Below are 21,755 nucleotides of genomic sequence, written 5' to 3'. Positions count from 1 at the left end.
CATCTGGTCTATTGTGAGATTTAGGAAAGGAAGGAGATCTGGGGGAAACGGGGATGTTGGAGGAGGGGACTGTTGATCAGGTTAACGGTGCTTCATGCTGATGTTTGGAAACAATGACTGGTGCTTTAGTGTTTTCAGCCGCGCGTGAGCATCCTGTTATAAACATGTGATTATTGATTATTTGAGTGTTTTTGGATAAGCAGTAAATAGTGATCTACGATTCCCCGACTCCTCTTCCTCCTCTTTCTCATGCTCTATGACCTTCCTCTTCTCTTGCCCTCCCTCTCCTTTTTTCCTCTCTTCCCTTTCTGCTCCTCCTAATCCTCCTTTCTCCTCTTCCTATCCTCCTTAGCATCTTCCTCTTCTCTCCCTCCTTATCCTCACCTTGCCTCATCCTGCTCCTCTTCTTCCTCCCCCTCTCTCCTCTTCTTCATCCTCTCCCCTCATCCTCCCGCTTCTCCTCTTTCTTCCCTCCTCCTCTTCATTCTCCTTTTCATATGGCCCCTTCCTCCTCCATCCTCCTCCTCCTCCCCATCCATCCATCCCCCCCCCCCCCCCCCCCCTCCTCCTCCTCCTCCCGCTCCTCCTCCTCCTCTTCCTCCTTCCCGTTGTCACTCACTGGAGAAACACGCGTTTTCTGGTGTAACACGCCGGCCCCGGTTCCTCACCGACAGCACTCCAAAACGCCGCAGTAAGTAACGTTAACGCCGGCTGAGAGCCGCCGCGGCCTCCCCGGCGCCCCCCTCGTGTCCCCGGGGTGAGCGCGGCCGGGTTTCCCGCGGGTCTCTGACAGCTAGCCCCGGCTAGCACGGCACGCAGCTAGCAGGCTGCTAGCCGCGGCTAGCTGACGCTCAACCCGGGGCGGCAGTCACGCCGGCCGGCTACCGGCTCCTCAGACCGCCCGCTCACGCTCGAATCCCCGGCCGAGAGGTGCTGGTTCACACCGCTGGGCTGAGGTTAAACCCGGGGAGCATTTTGAGGGTGATGGCCGTGGAGGCGCAGGGTGATGATGCTAATGTTAATGTTAGCAGGGCGCACCTTTTAAAGGATTGGCTCTCTTTTATTGTCCTTCATGCTTTTCTACATTCTTATACAGGTGTAAAAACAGAAAGTAAAATAGCAAGCCTCCCTTTAATCTTTTATCCTTATTTATTTTCCCTTTCGATGAGTGATTTGATAAAACATGTTGGAATTTAAAAAGCGGTTTCAGTGTTGTGGTCATTTAGGGGAAAAATACAGATTTTATTTAAATAAAAAAAAAAGTGAAATGAAGGATCTTGAAGGGGGTTTCCGTCCCCAGTGAACATCATTGCACCATTCCCATCACCCCGTTTCACCTTTTTGAATATGAGGAGCAACCACACAGGCATGGGTCAGATCAGTCAGAGCCGTCAATGGGTTACTTTTGGTCAAATCTCAGTTTTTCAAGTCTGTCAATGTTTATATTCAGGGACAATACCTGAAATTGAAGACGGCAGAATTCAGCAATCTGCATTTGCTTTGCATCAATGAATGGTTTTACATAAAGAGGCTTCACACATGTTCGTGCATTTACTTCGAAAAGGATTTTTCAGCTTTCATCGGTTTCGCTCTTTGATTATTTGGATACATTTTGATTTTGTAGTGCTACTTCTCCTCCTACCAAGCTGACTTTCAGTATCTGAAAGCTCTTTCATATTTCTGCACGTTTTCAGCAGTTGTGGGAAGTTCATCCCGCCATTGTGTGTTGCATGCTTGTGGATCCAGTCTGTAATGACACAGTCATACTGTATGAAGGTAGCCAGAAAGCCCTGTTTCTGCTGCTTTCTCAGAATTTTCTAGACGTCAACGTCAGGCAGCAGTCATATGATGGTAGTAAAAGTATAGTACCACCAAAAAGGTTCTCAAATTGTTTGAAATTTTATGATTTGATGCACTCCATGTACCCCAGAATTAAGGTTGTTTAAAAACCCTGGTTTTTACTGGGGCTGCACAGTATGCTACCCTGTTCTTGAGGATTCTAATGGCGATATGATTTGTGATAAGCAAGAGTAGATGATGTTAATGAGTTTAATGCCTTTCTGCTTTGTTGTTTCAAAATAACAGTGGTGTTTCTCTTTCCACTAATTTACATGAGCTGTGATTGGGTTTTCTCAATCATGTGAGAGTCTGTAGTTTCCACCACCAACGCTCCACAAAACAGTTTGTTGTTGGGATGCACCAATACTGGCATCAGGTCCAAAACTGCTTGTACTTATACTTGTACTCGTTACTGATCCCCCAGTACAACCTGGCAAGTACTACGTGACTTCATGTTTCAGCAACGTCGCCCAGAAGTAAGAAAGAGCATGTGTGATGATAGATGTCTGTGAAAATTCTTTGAAAAATTCTTTGATATTTTTGAAAAGGGCAAACATAAGGCAGACTGTAAACTACATTACACATGCAGGGCAGACCAATTATAGAGGTTTTTTTTCCCAAGGTACAGACATAAACAGTGATATAATACTCAAATCTCTGTTATTTTCAAACATCTGGTTTTTGTCTTGTTGATAAAGGTGACACTGAAAGTGTTCACATTTTCATTTCATTAGCATGAAAGTTGTTTCCTCATCACTCCAGATGTGGCTGTTCTTCAACTTTTTTTTTGCTGCACGTCATGTTTGATTGTCTTTTATCTTTTGCTCACAATTTTTTTTGTTTAACAAGTACATCAGGTGTAAATGAGCAAAATAAATCAGATAAATGTGTATGCATTGCGAGAAAGTGTGTTGATTCAGTTTCTGACATCGTAGAAAACAATACGCTGTTTATAAGAACACTTGCACTTGTGAGCACGCTTATTGAGTTGAGCATTTTTCAAAGGCCCATTCAAGTGTTTAACCAGAGGCTACAGAAACGACGCAGGGAGGGAAATGCCGAACACACATGGCCCGTTTGGGAATGCAGCTCATATCTTTACAGCCTGATATTTGTTTTGGCTGTGTTCATTCTGAACAGCAACAGTTGAATCTCATTTTTGTTTTTATTTTGAGTGTTGTTGCATTTAAACATCTGTTATCAAAACATTAAACGATTGGTACCAAGGAAGTTTTGAATACAGAGGGCGTGCAAGGTTACTGTGATAATAGCTTAAACGTTTACCATTGGTAGGACTGGCTGGTGATCTGTAGCCACATTTAAGTTTTGTATTATGATGCCATTGGGGTATACCATCAATATGTACACATATAAATACATCGATTGCACATGGAGAATAGGTTGGGATCCGGTTACTCAGACCACTTCTGGTGACTAGTCAGGGATTCACTGGGATCACATCAAACACTAGATTAAGTTAACAGTTAAGTTAACAGAAAGCAAGCCCACAATCACAGTGTTTCTCCACAGTTTGCCTGAGTGCCACTGCATGTTTTTCGCACATAAAGCCAATGCTGACACCTAGTCTTTATCTATATAAAGTTTCCCAACTCGGGCAGAATGAATAGACATTTGGCCACAGAGATGTTTCATTTCACTCTGCAGCAAGTTTTTCCAAACAGGATGTGTTTAAGGGCTGTGAGTCATCAGCTCTCTGGAAGTGGTTTGAGCCCTACACGGTGATTTTAGAACTACTCATTGGACGCTCTTAAGTATCTGTTGAGTTGACGAAAGCACTTTTAAGAACGGATACAGTAACACAATCTTTTCCAAGAGACCCAGTTTTGCAAAGCACATTTTTCGCATTCTACAAGAGTGTAGCGCCCGGAGACACAGATTGCCCAACACTCTATTCTGAAGCAAACAAAACAGCTATTTTAAAATTCCAGGAGGCCTTTTCATTATGCCTATGTGTTCTGTTCTTGTAATGATAGCCAGCAAGCCTCAACGTGTTAATTTTTTGCAAATCCATCATCTGGTCCAGAGCTACTCAACTCCAGGCCTTTTGGGCCGCAGTCCTGCATGCTTTAGACCTCTCCTGCTTCAGCACTCCTCAATCTAATGTTGGCGTCATCACCAGGCTGGTAAAAGAGCCTAATAACGAGACCGGTATTGCAAATGTGCTACAACTGGGAGAGACTTAAGCGATGCAGGACTGAGGCCCACGAGGCCCGGAGTTGAGCAGCCCTGACCTAGTCAGTCCAGGTAGCAATAGTATTAATACCATATTGGAAAATACGTGAAAAAGAAAGTCAGACCTTTGACAGAGATTTAAAAGAGCTGGACTGAAGACTAACAGAACAACATTGGTATTGCTTAAATTTTACTTATTGCAAGTTCAAGGTTTACTGAGACAGTTGTTTGAAACATATACAATAGACTTTGGTCTGGAAGGGCAGCTAATCAGGGAGGGCATTGCCGCATGAAGATGTTTACCATAAACTAGAGTTAAAGCAGAACTTGCAGTAAAATATGCACCAGACTTGTTTCTTTTAAGGACGCTGTGCTTTTTTTTTTTTTTTTTTTTTTACAAAAAAGCTGTGAAAAATGTATATTTCACTCTCCTTTACACAAGTGGCTGCCATACTGCAGCACTTGGCGTGATGTGCTGCGTCTCAACACCCAGTTAGTGGTTGCTAAATGTTTAGCTCTTTGGACAAAGTTAAGCAGTCTGTAAACGAACAGCATCTAGTGGATGCATCTTCCATGCAAGGTGGGAGGAATTAGGGGCTCAGTGTCCTGCCTAAGGACACTTCAACATGTGGATGGGGGGCAGTGGGAATCGAACCATCAAGCTCCCAAATGTGAGATGACCTCTCTTACAATTGAGCCACAGCTGCCCCGGTAGATGTATTTTAACACCGGAGTACTAGGCCTGTAATGAATAGGTGTACCGTCCACGTTTGTCATAGACATTAAAAATAGGGTAAAAAATATATCCTTTTAAAAATGGAATTGCAAAAGGATTGCTCTTCCTGGTCCAGAGATCTTCTTACATGTGACCAATAACTGTAAAACACTGGTTTATCTAATAACTACTAACATAACCCTGATATGTCTTTTTCATCTGTGTCTCAGACTTCCAATCACTCCCCCTAAGCTGTTTAAAGAAAATGCAAAAACAGCCTCGTTTGCACAGCGTGATGGCTTCATGTTACCTTGAACACACTCAGTGTAGTTTATTTTGAGTTAATCTCACGAGCACCACCCTGCTGCCAGAAATACTGCTGAACATCAAACCTCCAGCTAAAAATAGCCTCTAACAAATGCAGCATCAACGTATTCCTAAATGTTGGCACGAATAGATGTCAAAGCCCAACTACTGTGTACGTTTCTCTCTTAGTTGTATGAATATATGTGTCAGTTCTGAAAGGTTTTATGTCTGCAGTAAGTAGATTTTTGATTGTTTTAAACAAATACATGTGTGTGCGTCATCTTATCTTGTTGGCTGTCTATCACAGTTAATTGTATGATTGTGCCGATATGCCTAAACCCCTCTGGAAGCACTCAACCTCTGCAAACCATCCTCTGAGAACTAGAAGCTGATGCTTGATTGTCACACTGAAAACAGGAGTCACTGCAATTAACATCAGTAGCAGTTTTTCCAGAAAGTATGCATCATTTCAAGTATTGCTCATTCAAAGTGATGTTTTCTACACTGCAAAGGGACTAATTTGTTTGATTTACCTATTGAATAGCTTTCTGAAATGTGTGGTTGAGCACTTTTTTGAAGACTGGGAGGAAATTTAAACATTTCCGATTTAAGAGGGGTTGGAAAGTAAATGAAGGGAAGAAAACGAGGCTTTGGGATTAATCCAAAAGGCTCCTTGTTGTTTTCGGAAAATGTTGGAGCCATACATTTTAGCAAAATGAAAGTCTGTTGTTTTGGGGAAATATTAAAAGCATGGCATATCTCCAGTCATCATGAACTCAGATCATGAAAACAAAGTATTTTGTCATGTTGTGGACCTGTAACATTCGTTTTGCATATTTGTGTTGTTGCATATCTTGTGAAAGCAAAGGTTTTTTCCATGGTAGTGACTGTTAAATGTTTTTTTCACTGGCTTGCGGCTAACTGGATGAAAAGAACGTGTTGAGTGTTTGACTTTGACACTAGGTCGAGGTTAGCACTTTCAGTAAGAAAGGTGAGTTAAGACCTTGAATAAGATATTTTGATTATTAATGTCTAGCAGGAAATGCCTTCCCAAAGTTTTATCCAGATTTTACTTAGGCCCTGTATACATGGCAACTAAAACGAGTGAAAATGCGAAACTCCCATTGCATTTTGGGTGTCCATTTACACAATAATTGTGCTCTCTACTACTGAAAATACAGCCTTTTGAAATCGGCCTTCAAGGTGGAACTTTTCTGAAAAGCTCTGGCTCCTCCCCGGATAGACGGTGGTAGTGCTGCTGCTGCTCGTGGGTAAATATTCTTCTGCTCATGCATGAGCACAGGGACAGTAACAAACATGGCGGCCTCCAAGGTGGCACGATCAAAGCCCAGCTTTGTATTATATCGTGTATTGGTAGTTTTATTGTTGCATTTCACCTCTAATAGTATACAATTCGTCATCTGTCCATGTTACTGTGCCAAAGCATAAATGTTCTCTGAACATGTGTGTGGTGTCATTAAAAAAACAACCAACTTGTGGCCCTGGCATGCTATCTGCATCATTTTCAGCGTTGTTGCCGTTGCTGTGTATACAGAAAACGATTTCAGAATGTTGCCGTGTAAACAGGGTCTCAGTTGTGTGGTACAGTTGAGTAAAAGTGCGTTCCAGTTGTCCTGAGATTTTCAAGTTGAATTTGAAGGTTTCAGAAAGCTCCATTCTCCTTTGAGTGGAAACTTTGAAGTAGAACTCAAAGTTCTCAAACCATGAAGGCGCAATTCTGAGTTTCATCTCGGAAAGCCTGGAAGATTCGGTTAAGACAGTTTTGTGCAGTGTGACAAGTTACTGAAAGCTTTATTTTGTTTGTTTCATAGTGTAATACATTGTTTATATTATTCTTACGTAAGAACAGCTTTCCCTGAAACTGGTTTTTCCAAGGAAGTGATGTCAAGACATGTTAGGAGACAACTGTAACAAAGTTTTAATATCACTAAACTCCAAATAATGAATGACAAGGGAATGCATTTCCTGTGTTGTCACAAAATCCATTTGCGCATCAAAAAGCATGACTTGCTTGCGGGGCATTTTTGTGTTAGGGCCTGGGTATTTTGCATGTTTGAGCTTGTCGATGTGTATAAATTCAGTGTTTCTTGGTTTGCACATAATTCATCACACTTTCTAGGACGGTGCATGCCCTCGTTTGTGTGCCAAAGTTTGTGTCGTGTGATTCACTTTAATGGTTGTCTTTTTTTTTTTTTTTTTTTTTTTTTTTTTTTTTACATACTTTATGCTGTAGTAGCAATTCATGCAAGTAATGTAGTAACTGAAACCACATCTTATGGGCCCAAAAAAGTAAACTTTCCTACATACAGTTGATCACTGTATTGAATTTATTATTTTTTTTTTTTCTGATCCTGGAATCCCTGAAGTCCTGAATCTATTTATGCAACACAAGTGATTGCATTGCAAGGCTTACTATTATTTTGGTGGCCAGCACATTCATTAGATTCATGTGTGTTGAAGCAGGAGACTAAAAACCATGAAGGGTAAAGGGTCTGTCCAGGATTTACCCCTCTTCCCTTCCCTTGAGAATTATACTCAAGGAGTATCAAATGTCCTTTAGAAACCCCATCCCACATTCAGATATTCAACTTCAGGCTGCATTTAAAAAAGGAGGAAGCTGATGTAGAACCGTTGTGTTTGCCTGAGAGTTCTTTAGTCTCCAAGCAGCCAGTTGGACCCTGGAGCCAAATGTTGCCACATTTTTGACTGTATTTCTAAATGGAAGTTATTGCTAAAGGTCTTCCCCTATTAACTAATCTGTCAAAGTGACGGACAAGATTGTGTTTTCTTTTTTAATTCATTTAATAGAAGAAAATCTTACGTCACCATTGACACAATATGTGTAGTTAACACAGCCTCGGGACAGGAATCTAGTACAGGTTATGATGGAGGTGTTGCATGAACGTCACTTTTGACTGAACAGAAGCAGCGATAAGTGTGAAGTCTTATCCAAGTCGCCATACAGGGGATAGAACTGGTCCTGCGCTGCACATTACACAGCTGCTCCAGTAAACTCATTGGACTGGATGCTTGTTTTGAGTAAGACAGAAAGTGGCCTTACTATCTCAATCACAGTGACTGTATTCATTCACATCCTTGTCATGAGGTGAACTGTTGTTTAGTGTGAATTACATAATTAGTGTATATTTTATCATTCACAACAGAAAACGTGTTGAAACAGCATGGACAACTTTGTCTTTCTTGCATGCTGCTTGTGCTTCTCTGAGACTGACTTCTCAACTCAGTGTTGTTGTTCCGAGTCATAAATACTAACAAAGTAAAGTCTGCATGCAAAACTCATTGCATTGTTGTATTTAACCTAATCCGTAAAACCTTTTTTTCTCTCTAAATCGTCATGCCTTTCCGTAACTAATCCAAAAGCCTGTACCTGTTATTCTCTTTTTTTTTTTTTCTACAATGAATCAAAGACGATGTCTAAGAAGATCCCCCAGTGCACTGTCGAGGATCAGGCCGAGCTCAGTCAGCCTCCCAGCCCTTGCCAGGTGGATCAACCTGCAATGTCGGCATTTGGCGGCAGGAGCAAGGCTGAACAGAGAAACGGAGAGACAACATCCTCATCGCCGGAGAGCGGCAGCCTGAACGGCGACGGGAAGCGCGGCGGGAAAAGCCGCCGCCGCAAGAAACGGTCGTCTAACTCGGAGAGCCACGCAGAGGAAGACGCTGACAAGAGCAAGCAGGGCGAGAAACCGGAGAAGCGGACCAGCCAGCCCCCTGACCCTCACGCCGGGCTCATGGGTCTGCGGTCGGAGTGTGCCAACGTGTGGTTCGAACGGAGCGTCTACGAGCAAGCCGAGAGCCTCTACCAGCGCCGGCTGGTGAACTCTTCCAACGGGACCACCAAGTCCAACCGGCCGCCTCCGTCCTCAAGAAGACACTCAAACTCTCCGTCCCCTGCATGTCCGTCCTCACCCGGGCCGGCGTGTCACCACGGAGACCAGGTGGCCTGCCACCACGTGGTGGAGACGGTGTGGGTAAATAAGTCCACCTTTGATCAAGCAGAAGGTCGCTTCGTTGAAGGGTCCGCGCAGCCATCGGTTCCCAACTCTCTGGACTTCCCGGCCCCGCCGAACTGCTCCACTGCTCCCAGGACGCCTGACGAAGGGTACCAGTCTCTCGCCCCGACTCCGGCCACCCCTGTCATCCAACAAGCGACCATCGCGTCGACCGCCCGGCAATCGATCAACGGACTCCCCCGCATCCCGGTGGAGCTGCTCCGCGACGTGTGGCTAGAGAAGCCGCTTTATGACCGCGCCGAGGCAACCTTCTACCAGAATCTGTACGGTAACAATTCCTCCAAACGCCCCGGCTGCTCCTCCACCTCCAGAAGTAGCGACCACCCCCAAAGCCTCGTCGAGGAGGAGGAGGAGGAAGAGGAGGAGGAGGAGGAGGAGGAAATGGTAGCGGAGGAAAAACAGGCCGTTCCACAGGGTAAAGCTGAGGTCTTCCACGCCCTGCACCCGATCCAGGAGGAAGAGGAACCGGTCGAGGTCCCGGAGAAGGAGGAGGGCTCGGCATCAGGAGTTCAGTACTTCCTCCATCCGGAGAGCGAGCGGGTGTGGCTTGACAAGTGGCGCTACGATGCTGCGGAGAGCCGCTTCCATGCCTGTTGTGGGGATAAACCCGTTGCGGTGAAGAAGAGTCGGAGGCCTGAAGCCTCATCGATTGCCTCCACTGCCCCACCCAGGGACAAGTATGACAAAGCGGGAGATCGGAGCTGCTCCAGATGTTTCAGCTCATCCTTCTTTTTCGTTAGACCATCATGTGTTTCTTTTTGGGAGTGTGTGATTGTAATTTTCTCTTCACTTTTTTTTTTTTGGTATATTTTATTCCTTGACCTTGGTTCATTCTCTTCTTTTCCTTTGTGGTCTGATTTTTATTTTTCTGAATGACTGTTTGTGGGAACCATTTATTCAGTTTTGACAACTTCCCTTCAACTTTCTTGTTTTTTGATCCTTTGAATCTCTTTAGGAGGAATTTATTTTAAATAATACAGTAAGCCTTTTCATAATGAAAGCATGTTCAATATTTTTGACTAAATAAGAGTATTTAAGTATTATTTGTAGTAATCCAAATTTGCTTTCTTTTTCCCTGACCTCCTGTGTCCTTTTCATACATCCCTCTCTTCTCCTTCTTTGCTCTCACTTCTTCTAGAAAAATGAGCTCCGCAGACTTTTTGGCTCAAGAGAAGATCTGGTTCGACAAACCCCGCTATGACGATGCAGAAAGACGCTTCTATGAGCGCATGAACGGCTCGTCACAGGCCGCACAGGTGAACACAGTCACGCCAATGTTTGAAATACCACAGGGTTGGTTTAACTGACGTGTAACTCTTTCAACTGGCAGAAGATTTACAAGCCAGTCCCGGATACGTCAAGTGATGCTCGTGAACATGCTAGCTATCTGACCGGGCGGGACATCCAAGGTGAAAGAACGCTAACTTCTCCCTCTTTTTCGTTTTAGGACGTCGGAGCAAACTCCATCCTGCAAGACATTGCTCGAGCCCGGGAAAACATTCAGAAGTCTCTAGCAGGGGTAGGTGCTGTTGTGTGGGTTTTATCAACTGTTTTTAATGCATTTTTTCCTTCCTGTCAATAAGCATTTTAGCTGGAGTGGTGAAGGCTCCGTTTGCCATAATGTGTATATAATGAAGCGTGATGCAGTGAACTCCTATTTTCACTGAGTTTAAGACGTCCTCATCTCATTCTTCCCAGTTCTTCTGTTAGTATGCACTAACTCCTAGGTTGTTCGACACCAGAGGCAATCCCCGTTGTAATTCAATGCCAACCATTTTGCAACATAGCAGTGTATGTAAAACTGTCTTACTTTACTTTAATGTTTCAATTATAGACGGTTCTGAAGTTACAACACTTTACTGAAATCAGTTGTTGTTTTTTTTTTGTTATTTTCAAAGGTGACAAAACAACAGGGTTTGACTTGCAGGTTGTATTGGGGTGTGAGTCTGTTTCTCACAACACAACAGGATGAAGTAAAAACAAAGAACTGCACTGAAAATAGTTTATAAAGAAGTAAATTGATTGTAGATGTAAATGCTAGAACAGTCCTTCAAATGCATTTACAGCCTTTCCTTCTGTTATCTGCACTCTTTGGCACTTTGAAGCCAATAAACCTGTGTTCGCTTCTGCATGCCACCTTTAGAGTCCAAGAAACGTGTGACGAGTTGACGGCTGAAGCCGCGGGGTTTTGAAGTGGACGTTAAAATCGCTGTAGTTGTAGTTGAAGGTTTATAGTCATAGCCATTAGATTGGGAGATTCCTACTTGATTGGACTGAAGAGTTAAAACGTGGAATTTCTCCGAGCTGTTGAACAGCAGGCCGCCGTCTTTTCAGGCGCTCGTAGATTATGGGAATCTAATTCTGAAAGTCCAGACTACATGTATCTCATGGACTTGGCGCAGGCCGTGTAACCCATTCAGGGCTACTCTGTACCGGCAGGAGCACTGCTGTGAGCTGCCTGGTCTCTGAGTGTCCACGTTCATGCTGACGTAAGGATTTCCTGGTCTGCGTCATGGCGAATGATTGATTAGCAGCGCTGAGAGACGCTGACCCCATAGGTTAAAATCCTCTGTCGAAGATAAAAGCTGTGCCTATATTTGTGGAGCGGCTTGAAGAGAAGGATTTATGAGTTTGTAAATCACATCGTCTCACATCGAAATTGGACGTTAAATTTGAATAATCGCCCAGATCCGCTGAGGAATCATGCAAACACGGAAAAGTAGATGCTCTACGCCTTCACTCTTACAAAAGCCTCATTAGGTTTCCGTCACCATGTGCTTCACTCGGCACCATTCGTCCTTTTCCCCGGTATCTTTATTTTCTTCTTCCTTTTAATCCTTTCCTCCTGCCAGTTGAAGACTACGCTGTCTAACAGAGGCTCCGCTCAGCCTTCCCTAAGCCAACAGTGCCAGCTCGTAAGTGTCTCCGAGCCTCGTGTGACACAGGAAGCACTTCCGCCGGCGGGTCGTTCTCACTCCGTTTTGTGCACCTCAGCTTATAAACAACTGATTTTGTGTGTGCAGCGATACGGACTGTTTTTTTCCGCAAAGGGTCCGTCGGCAGGTTGGCTGTTTGTGCTTCAACTTTCTGCTGCCGCTGAGTCGGGATACTGACAGTGTGTGGTGTTGTGGATTTCCTTAACAGCTTGATTGAAAGGACTGATGTTCAGTTTTACTTCCTGACATCTCTCTTACTGCCATGCATTGACCTCCTCCTCCTCTTCCTCCTCCTCTTCCTCTCTGTGTTCGCTGTGCAGAACGCCGCCGGCCCTGCGAGCGGCGGCGCTGCGGGTGACCAAGGCGAACTGAGTTCTCGCATCAAGAGTCTGGAGCTGGAGAACCAGAGTTTACACAAAGGTGGGTTAATTTACTGTCCGCAGACACGCCTGAGGTTCAGCTGGTGACGCCTCCAGTGCTGAGGGTCAGCGGTTCGAACACACGCCTCGCCCTGTCTGAATTAGGGGCAACTTTTATCTAGCTTTCAAGAGCTGTGAAGTTACATTAAAAAAAAACTTTCATAATAAATGTATTAGAAGTAAAGTGTAAAGTAAAAACCTCACCGTAACCAATCATACTTTATTTAAAAGAAGCATTACAACATTTTGTGTTTCTTTTAACGACTGCTGTAGACTTCAACTTCAGAGCTCCATTTGTGACCAGACAACCAGATATCTGGTTCTGAAATTATCGTGACCGATATAATTTATGGCAGCATTTCGCAGGTGTTTCTGTATTTTGGAACGCAGCAGTGTCCATCCATGGCGTCCTGGACCAGTAGTTTGACTCTGATCTTCCTGCTGTCTCTTCAGTGGTGGAGGACTTGAGGGCGGCTCTTTCCAAACTGGAGTGTCGGGTTTCAGTTCTGGAAAAATCTCCAGCGGCTGCGTCTCCAGCTACGGCGCCTTCAGTCCCCTACACAAACGTGAGTTTTGTTTGTTACCGTGGTTTACTTGGTGGTAAATATTTTATTTGTGTGAGAATTAAAAGAAAATAATTAATCCGAATGAAGTCAGAGCAAAAAGAAAATTAAAACGTAAATAAATAACATTGAATGCAAACAACTGAAAAAGCTCCGCAACCTTCCCGAACAACAATATCTTTCCTTAAATGGCAAAATTGTCATCAAGTGATGACGTCTGGTAGGTTTACAGTCGTTGGAATAGATTGTAAATAACATGTTTTGCTGTGATACTTGTCAGTAAGAATATTTTATTTTCATGGAAGCAAATATAGAAATAGTTAACCCAGCACATTTTATTGAATGCCTACAATTAACATTTTCTCATTTTTTCACTATGCATGGTAATCTACAGGGCCAGCTTCCTCTGCCTCCAGATGCGTTTTGAGAAATATGAGGAAATGTTCAATAAGCTCATATTTTCAAACCATGTACAGAAGTGTCAGTCTCCTACCCTCACTTCAAATTTATGAAAGAGAGACGCTGTTGCAACCAGTAATGTTTTCATTTTGGTAATTTTAAATGTAATAAAGCCAATAACGTTGGAAAAATAATGTGTTTTTAACATTTAGTATATGTTTTATATTATTATATTATTGTTTAAAATCAATTGTAAATCTAATACCTGCAATCATAACACTTTATTTGCCAGAAATAAAAGTTGTATTGCTTCATTTGTATTCCTTTTTACAACATTAGTGTCTTTGTTACGTTCAGATTGGCCGGTATTGGTACATTATTAGTTGCTGCAGGGCAAAAGCAGCTTTTGTGATTATAAATGTTGAAGACTGGTTCGCCTTATGAAAATGTCCTTGTACCGGTTCAGGGCACAGCGGTCCAGCAGAAGACCAGCGCCCCAGTCCAAGACGATGATGATGAGGAGGAGGAAGACGACGACGAAGACTTTGATCTGTTTGGCAGCGACGAGGACGAAGAAGCCGAGAAACTGAAAGAGCAGAGGTTGAAAGAATATGCAGAAAAAAAGGCCAAGAAGCCCGCGCTCATCGCCAAGTCCTCCATCTTGCTGGACGTGAAACCCGTGAGTCCGGGTCCAGATCCATATCCCTCATCGTAGCTCCTTGGATTTTAAACCCCTCCTCTGCCCTGCAGTGGGACGACGAGACGGACATGGCGAAGCTGGAGGAGTGCGTGCGCTCGGTGCAGGCCGACGGCCTCTTGTGGGGGACGTCCAAACTCATCCCGGTGGGCTACGGCATCAAGAAGCTGCAGATCGCGTGCGTGGTGGAGGACGACAAGGTGGGGACAGACCTGCTGGAGGAGGAGATCGTCAAGTTTGAAGACTTTGTGAGTACCGCGCTGTTCAGCCGCCCCTCAACGGTTCATGTGGCTCTAAAGCATTTGTCTAGTGGTTCCATGAAGCAAAATTTCACCGGAGTTTGACTGAAGTGCTTTGTCGATCTGTTTCAGGTCCAAAGTGTCGACGTAGCGGCTTTCAACAAGATCTGACCCCGCTGCGTGCTTTTGCCGTCCTTCATTTCCGCCTTGTTTCTCTGCTGATTGTAGGGGTGTGACGGTTCCGACCCGGCGGTAAAACCTCGACTCGAGAATAAAGTGTCCATCCCAGACATTGGTTGAAGCCCCCCCTCCCTCTTTGAGGTGAACCGTTACACCCCTAACTGTGATTGTGTCAACGGTTAAGAAGAATAAAATCAAACTCTTGCACTGAAGCTGTGCTGTCCTCATGATTTCGGAAAAAAAACACCCACACTCTTTTTTAATATGTTTTGGATATTTATTAATGCCATTACAACCTTCGATAGATATTTTACATCAGTTCTTCCCGGTCATTTGTGAAGGGGAACAAAACAGTCACAGTGATGGCTTTTATACACCGAGCCAAGTGTGTAACTTATAACCATTAAAAACAAAAAATAAGTAGAAAAAAAATATGGCTGTATTAGATAGACCTCCAAACCGTAGGCACCGTGAATAACGATACAATAATTTACTATGAAAGAACAAGTCACTGAGGTGTTGCTACATGACCACTGATACAGAGAACACGTTCTACACATAACTCTTTGGGTTGGAGGCTGGTGCAGAAGGATCCAGCTCCATTGAAGGCTATGATTATCAGAGGACGACAGCTTTCCTGACGAATGAGCTAATTAGCACCACCGCGTCTCGTTCACCCGTTTTTGCCCTGTTGACCTGTTTGCCCAAGGGGTCCCGGTCACAGAAGACAGACATACAGAAAACATGCACGCAGCTAGTGTTACTTCACTAATAAATATCAAATATTAATACTTTGGTCTTATAACTCAGCAAATTAGCAGTTTCCTAGGAGAACCTCGTCACTTATAGACATTAGCAGGCACCCACAGCAGTCGAGATTGGCCTGAGCAGACCTAAATAAGTGCCACGTGACACGACTCCACTACCTCTAAGAAAGTGACTGGCAGCTGTAGCAGCAAGCTAAAGGCTTAATATACTGAAATAAATTACAACTGAAAACGTGGTCCCGTGTCTTTTAAAGCCGTCAGCGTGTCACCGTTACCGACACTGTTCCTACTCAAGTATCGGCCTCTTCTGGAATAACATTTCAGTCAGTTCAGTTCAGGTTCAGTTGCATATATTTATTGATCTGTCGTTCAGACGGCGGCGCCGAGCGAGTCCACGGCGCAGAGGGAGACCGTCGACCTGTTGCCGAGCCACACGGCGGGGTAGAGCGGCTGCCCGAAGCTGGCCTCCGCACGGTGCAGCAGGCGGACCTCCGAGGGCGTCACCGAGCAGAAGCAGAGCACGCCGGCGCTGTGGTCCAGGAAGACCCCGACCCTGCGGGGGGGCGGGCCGCCGGCGGAGACCTCCGTCGCCCGCTTGTTGTGACAGAAGGTCAAGGAGGACTGGGTGCACTGAAGACTCCAGGAGAAGGCGTTGTGTCCCAGCCTGCAGCCGTCAGACGATCCCTGAGGAAGACACGAGACCACCTCAAAAAGCTGCCTTCATCGGCGTCGGATATTGACGAATATGTCAAGAACAGAATTGGGCAGAAACTGCTTAAAAGCCTTCATCTTCCAGATCTCCAGAGCTTCGTCTCGCGAGCCAACAAGCCACTGCTTCATTACACCAACTCGAGCCGAAGGACTCACCTTCCTCCCGATGCTCTCGTAGGCCAGTCCCAGAGTCACCTGCCCGTCCCACTCCGCCTCCCAGTAGCAGCGGCCCTCCAGACCCTCACGGCACAGAGTCTGGACCCAGGTGTCGAACCGGTCCGGGTGATCGGGGTACGACTGGACCTCCCCCGTTCGCCTCGCCGTGCGGTTTCCTTCCACCAGGGAGAGCTCTTTGTGGGCGGTGAACGGGTCAAAAGACAGCTCGGCGAAATCTGCCACCAGAGGGAGGGCGGGGCGGAAAATCAATCCGGGCTGGGATCAGGACCGCCTGTCTCTTTGTTTTTTGAGTAAAAATACTGATTCTACTGAGGGTGGGCTTTTCAGAGAGACGTAACCTCTCCACTTTTCTCCATTTTGTTAAAGCTGTTCTTCTAAAACAGTCATGAAAAGTCAGTATATCAGTCATCTGTAGCCGTTACTGCTGGCTTTAGCCTTTTTACTATCTGCAAACCAAGGCAAGTTTCCCATAAAATATATTAAAATAATTAAAAAAAACAAATTTCCTTTTTAAATTCCCTCCAAGCCAGACCAGTTGTGATTTTTGAAGACAAGACAACTTCCAAGACAACTCACACTGCATCAGATCGTTTCGGTTGTTCAAAGTCAGGATGGATGCAGGATCGCAAGCCTCTGCTGAAAGTAAAGAAAGAAAGAGAGGGGGAAAAACTAATTTCAGTGACACAGGGGTGAACATTGTGTCATTGGTAATTCTCCCACTGGGAGAGAAAATACACTTAATAATGAGAGACAGACAATAAAAAGTAAGTCTAATTTTACCAGAAAGACAGGAGCTGTCGGACACAGCATTACATTGGTTGAAATCCTTTGTAAAGAAGCAGGAACTTCTGTGTGTCAACCATTGATTTTAAGTCTGAGCTCAACAAAATCCCATGTGGAGTTGCTCAAGGCTCCATCCTGGGCCCTTTTCTGTTTAACCCCTACATGCTCCCACTGGCTCAGATTTGTGTACTATCATAACTAGTAGTCTAGGTAATGTATGAATCTGTCTTCAGCAGACCTGACCACTGGAAAACTGCAGAGACTTTAGAATAGGTGTAATGTTTATGTTTTCAGAGCATCAGAGAAAGTGTTGCATCAGCAGATTAATTATAAAACTGTATTCTTACTGGAAATATTTGAACACTGTGCAAGTAATTGGTGAAAAATAGTTAACATGAGTTGGACTGAAGGATTATGAATCACATTTAAACACACTTTCTCCAACTATTCTGTGATTTCCATATTTCAAAGAACGATGGGAAGTGGCGTTACAATGCTCACTGGAATGTGGCTAGTTGGTTAGTGTCTCCACACTTATTTTTTCATCCTGTTCGGATAAATGACCGATTTGCTTCACACTTGTAATTTCACTGAAACACAGGAATTAAATTAGCCTTCACAACTTTGGCCACCTCACCAAGTTATTAATGTTACAAAAGTTTGGAAGGACTCTTACCCTTGAAAGCCGTGTCCATCTTTTGAAGAGTGACATTTTTAACTGTGGAGACAAGAAAGTGAGCCAAATAAGGGCTGAATGTAGTTAATGGTTAATACGACTGTTCTGGTGTCAGAAACGTTCCATGAGCGCCGTTCTCAAAGGAAAAGATGTAACAACCGCTTGTTAAACGCAACACTGAAAGTTTAAGTGGTTGTTCTCTGGAAGAAGCGATGCAAGAGGAAGTCTAGGCTGTTGGATGAAACGATACATCGACGGGCGTGCAGTGAACACAGCAGACCTGCAGAGGCGACACTGGGGAACAGGACTTCATACAGTTCCTGAATCCGCTCCTTCAGGTCTGCCAGGGCATTCCTGACTGGCCCAAAGGAGACATTTGGATTGGAAGTCCACGAGCTGCTGCTGTCCGGAGGAACGGCGAGTGACTGGCACGTCTACAACAGGACGAGAAGAAAAGCCAAACTCAATACGAGTCTGTCCCAAAGATCCAGACTGACTTAAAGCTGTGTGCACGTGTTTCCCGTCACCGCCGCGATGAGGTTCTGGTCCTGGACGTGCTTGAGTCTCTTCAGCTGGTCGTCTTTCCTCTTCAGCTCCGACATCTGTCGGGACAGGTGCTGCAGGTGGTTCTCAGCTCGAGTCATTTCGGCCTCCTGCTGGGCCAGGATCAGCTCCTTCACCTCGGCTTGTCGGTGCTGGAAGTAGTCCTGCAGCTCCGCGAAGATCTTGCAGCTGTCCCGCCCCGCGGCGTCGCCCAGGTTCTGAGGAAAAGTGCAGTCTTACTGTAGGACGGGGGTCTGCAGCCTTTCCCGACAGAGGAGCCCTTTCTAACACTCCACAGCAAATAAAACCATAAAAGATCACAAAGCTTAGAAAGTTGCTTGTGTAGTTTTGCTAAGTGTAGCCGTTTTCACTTTATCATCCATCTTTAGCAGCTTTAGGCTCTTCAGCCCACTTTAACAGATTCAGCTGGTCTGCTTGTTAAAGCCACTTTGACCTTTGACCATTTTTTGTAGTCGTTAGCAAATTTGAGTCATTTCACCATTTGACTTGTTTTTGTTCCATTCCCTTTCAGCTAATCCTTCATCTTTTTCACATTTTTTTTTTCAGAGCAATTTTTTGCAGGGTTTTAATTGTTAATTATTAATCATGCAGGAGAGTCTTTTCAGAAGATGAGACAGGTATGTGAGTAAAATTACAAATAAATACCAGGATGAAACTTGTGCTACATATGATTTTCAGTAAGTTTCAGAGAGCCAATTCAGAGGCAGGCTGCAGCTACTATATCAATAAACTCCTGTTTACTAGAGGAAGCGGGGTCTCTGATTATTTCTGAACTAAGTAGCATTGGCATTAACCTCCACCCACATGAGCTGTGATTAGTATTAGTAGAATAAACATTTTCTCTTCCTTTCCATGAGCCGTCTGCCTCTTTGTAGTTTATCTAGCGTCTTGCAGGGAAACTCAAAATCAAAAGCAGAAAGCGGCAACCTTGCTTCCCAAAAAAACAAAAACAAACAAAAAAAACCCCCAAATCCAGTCAAGTTTAGAAGTTTGTTTTTACTCACAAGGAAGGTTCGCATCATCTTTTTCAGCTGCTTAACTTCCAGCTCTTTCTCTTCAATTTGCTCTGCAATGTGTCTCCTTGTGTCCTTCACGAGCCTCTGAAATAGCAAAGATCATGCAGATTAGAACCAGATTTGGAAGTTTTCTTTCACTGGCCATGAAGAAATATCGTATGACTTTGTGGCACATTTCTATTGCCTGGAAAAAGGTCAACCGAACCAATAACATTGTTAGTTATGTTCAGTCATTTCTAATTCAACAGAATATACTCTCTTTTTACTGATGAGGGTTTAACTGAACTGTGTCTGCAGACATGCTTACCTGCACCCAAACATCTGTGTGCTATTAAACACACACACACACACACACACACACACACACACACACACACACACACACACACACACACACACACACACACACACTATCCTGGTGTGGAGTATTACAACAATTCAAAGACAAACTAAAAAAACAAAACAAAAAAACAACAAGCCAAAGGCCCCGTTTACATGGAAACGTTTCGTTTTTAATGTCTCTGCGCACCGCTGTCATGTAAATGTAAGCGGGGCCTATTCGTGGCTCCCCACCTGTGCGTCATTCTTCTCCGGTTGCACTGAGGACACGTCAAAAGTGGCGTGGTCAAAGCCGTGGCCCCCCGCGGGGCCCAGGACCTCGTGCATGGGTGGAGCGGACGGCTCACTGCTCAGGCTCATGGCTGTGAATTTGGACACCATCTCCGCCAGCAGGACGTTCTTGCACAGCTTGGGCCTGGGGCTGAAGGTGGCCCTGCACTGCGGACAGGCGGCCGCTCGCCGGTCCCAGTACTCCGTCAGGCAGCGCATGCAGAAGCTGTGGCCGCACGGGACGGTGACCGGGTCTCGAAGCTGGTCCAGGCAGAAGGCGCAGCTGAACGGGTTGCCGTCGGATGCCTCGGCCATGGCAGCTGAGCAGAGAAGGACGATGTCTGTGGTAAAAGCAAACAGCGACACAACATCTTCATCTGACACAGAAACATTTGTCAAAAAGAGACCCACTGTTGTGTTTCATTATTCAGTCGTGTATAATGTGAAACAGCCGGGAATTGATCCTATTAAAAGTGACAGGAGTCATTTACTTTGAGGCAGAAGGGAGCTCCAGGGTCAAACTTCTACAAGGAGTGAAACTGGTGTGAAATTACACTGCAGTGGCTGTTTGTACAACAAAAATTAAAAAATCTAAACTTAAACTTCAAACTGCCACTGATGCACTGGTTGCGGTTTACGCAGGCCACAGAAAGCATTGTCCAACAAAATTCCAGCAGGTTTTATTATGGTTTATTCTCTATGGTGATCACTTCCTGCTGCTTCTCTTGCGCTGGTAAAAAACCATAGCCCCTCCTCCCAGGTGCACTAGTCCTCTACCTGCAACCTCCCCAAATAACCTCCAAGTGCACGTGGTGCTAATTAACTCTACAAAATCAAGCCTAACAGAAAATAATGTGCCAATTACCCAAACCAAGCATGCACAATACACAACAAATCTAGACAAAATAAACAACAAAATAATTTAGGAAATATTCAGAAAATACTCAAAAACTAATAATTAGCTCCAACGTGCACTCTGAGTCTGGTTCTGCAGGTTTCTTCCTGTAGAATGAAGAATTTTCATTTCCCTGTTTCCACTGCTGCCTCAGATGAAATTGTAGGATTCAAGAGCATCTCAGAAAGGACAAACCAGTGAGTGTGTGTGTGTTTAAAGTCACTCACTCAGGAGTTGCTGTCTTTTGAATCACGGGTTACTTCTACGTTCACACATTTACATCCAGCGTCGCGACTGATCTGTGAGCTGTAATCCTTTGTCAAAGCGAGTTTACGGCCTAATTGATTCGGCGTGTCTGTTGTTCAGGCTTACCGATCAGAGCAGCAGCTGGAGGAACCGGAAGCAGGAGGGGCGGCGCAGTGTGTGCTGGACCATAGATATCTTGGTGCTGGAGCGACTCCTGCTGGTCAAACACCGAACCTGCAGGCTGCAGGCTTTCTGCGCTTCCTGATCAAAATCTAATTAACAATTTGCCATTAATAACAGAAAAAGAAACAGACACACAGGATGCTGAATGACTTTTCGTTACTCTGTGCTTGTTTATGTGAAATGACAATACATTTTAATCATGATAATAAAAGTTTGAGAACCACAGATCAGGTTAAAATGAAGCAAATCCTGCGATTATACATGGGCAGATAATTTCTGATATCAAAGGATCCTGCTACATAAATACCTATCTGAAAATGCTAGGTAACAGCGATTGATATACATGAATGGTGCCGATTACACACACACACACACACACGATATATATATATATATATATATATATATATATATATATATATATATATATATATATATATATATATATATGTGTGTGTGTGTGTGTGTGTGTGTGTGTGTGTGTGTGTGTGTGTGTGTGTGTGTGTGTATGTATGTATATAGACAGAAAAGGGCACAGTATTTCTTTTATCTAACAGCCTGAAGATGATCGATTGAAGATCCATATA

General features: G+C 44.4%; 2 protein-coding genes across 6 annotated transcripts; one reads left to right on the top strand and one right to left on the bottom strand.

The window, feature by feature from the left end:
• The first annotated feature begins 549 nt into the window (after window positions 1-549).
• On the top strand, window positions 550-14,747 carry eef1db (eukaryotic translation elongation factor 1 delta b (guanine nucleotide exchange protein)). 3 transcript variants are annotated; one of them, XM_030082953.1, is made up of 11 exons: window positions 575-691; window positions 5,987-6,044; window positions 8,503-9,785; window positions 10,247-10,364; window positions 10,556-10,627; window positions 11,961-12,023; window positions 12,365-12,464; window positions 12,917-13,029; window positions 13,892-14,104; window positions 14,176-14,370; window positions 14,494-14,747. In XM_030082953.1, exons 3-11 carry the CDS (start codon window positions 8,506-8,508, stop codon window positions 14,530-14,532), a joined length of 2,193 nt encoding a protein of 730 aa, XP_029938813.1. In that variant the 5' UTR covers window positions 575-691; window positions 5,987-6,044; window positions 8,503-8,505; the 3' UTR covers window positions 14,533-14,747. The 3 variants fall into 3 exon arrangements, with proteins under 3 accessions (XP_029938815.1, XP_029938813.1, XP_029938814.1); XM_030082954.1 differs by lacking the exon at window positions 11,961-12,023 and having other exon boundaries at window positions 579-691; XM_030082955.1 differs by lacking the exons at window positions 5,987-6,044; window positions 8,503-9,785 and having other exon boundaries at window positions 550-691.
• An 84-nt stretch (window positions 14,748-14,831) lies between these two features.
• LOC115381510 (E3 ubiquitin/ISG15 ligase TRIM25-like) lies at window positions 14,832-21,101 on the bottom strand. Of its 3 annotated transcripts, none has more exons than XM_030082961.1 (9): window positions 20,967-21,101; window positions 19,809-20,185; window positions 19,224-19,319; window positions 18,183-18,416; window positions 17,936-18,089; window positions 17,656-17,697; window positions 16,773-16,832; window positions 16,176-16,411; window positions 14,832-15,992 (listed from the first exon to the last, which is right to left on the bottom strand). In XM_030082961.1, exons 2-9 carry the CDS (start codon window positions 20,157-20,159, stop codon window positions 15,678-15,680), a joined length of 1,488 nt encoding a protein of 495 aa, XP_029938821.1. In that variant the 5' UTR covers window positions 20,160-20,185; window positions 20,967-21,101; the 3' UTR covers window positions 14,832-15,677. The 3 variants fall into 3 exon arrangements, with proteins under 3 accessions (XP_029938821.1, XP_029938823.1, XP_029938822.1); XM_030082963.1 differs by having other exon boundaries at window positions 16,773-16,829; XM_030082962.1 differs by having other exon boundaries at window positions 19,809-20,164.
• Window positions 21,102-21,755: the final 654 nt, after the last annotated feature.

This window comes from Salarias fasciatus, chromosome 23 (genome assembly GCF_902148845.1).
Source record: "Salarias fasciatus chromosome 23, fSalaFa1.1, whole genome shotgun sequence".
Taxonomy (NCBI): domain Eukaryota; kingdom Metazoa; phylum Chordata; class Actinopteri; order Blenniiformes; family Blenniidae; genus Salarias; species Salarias fasciatus.
This window is presented reverse-complemented; position numbering and strand designations above follow the sequence as displayed.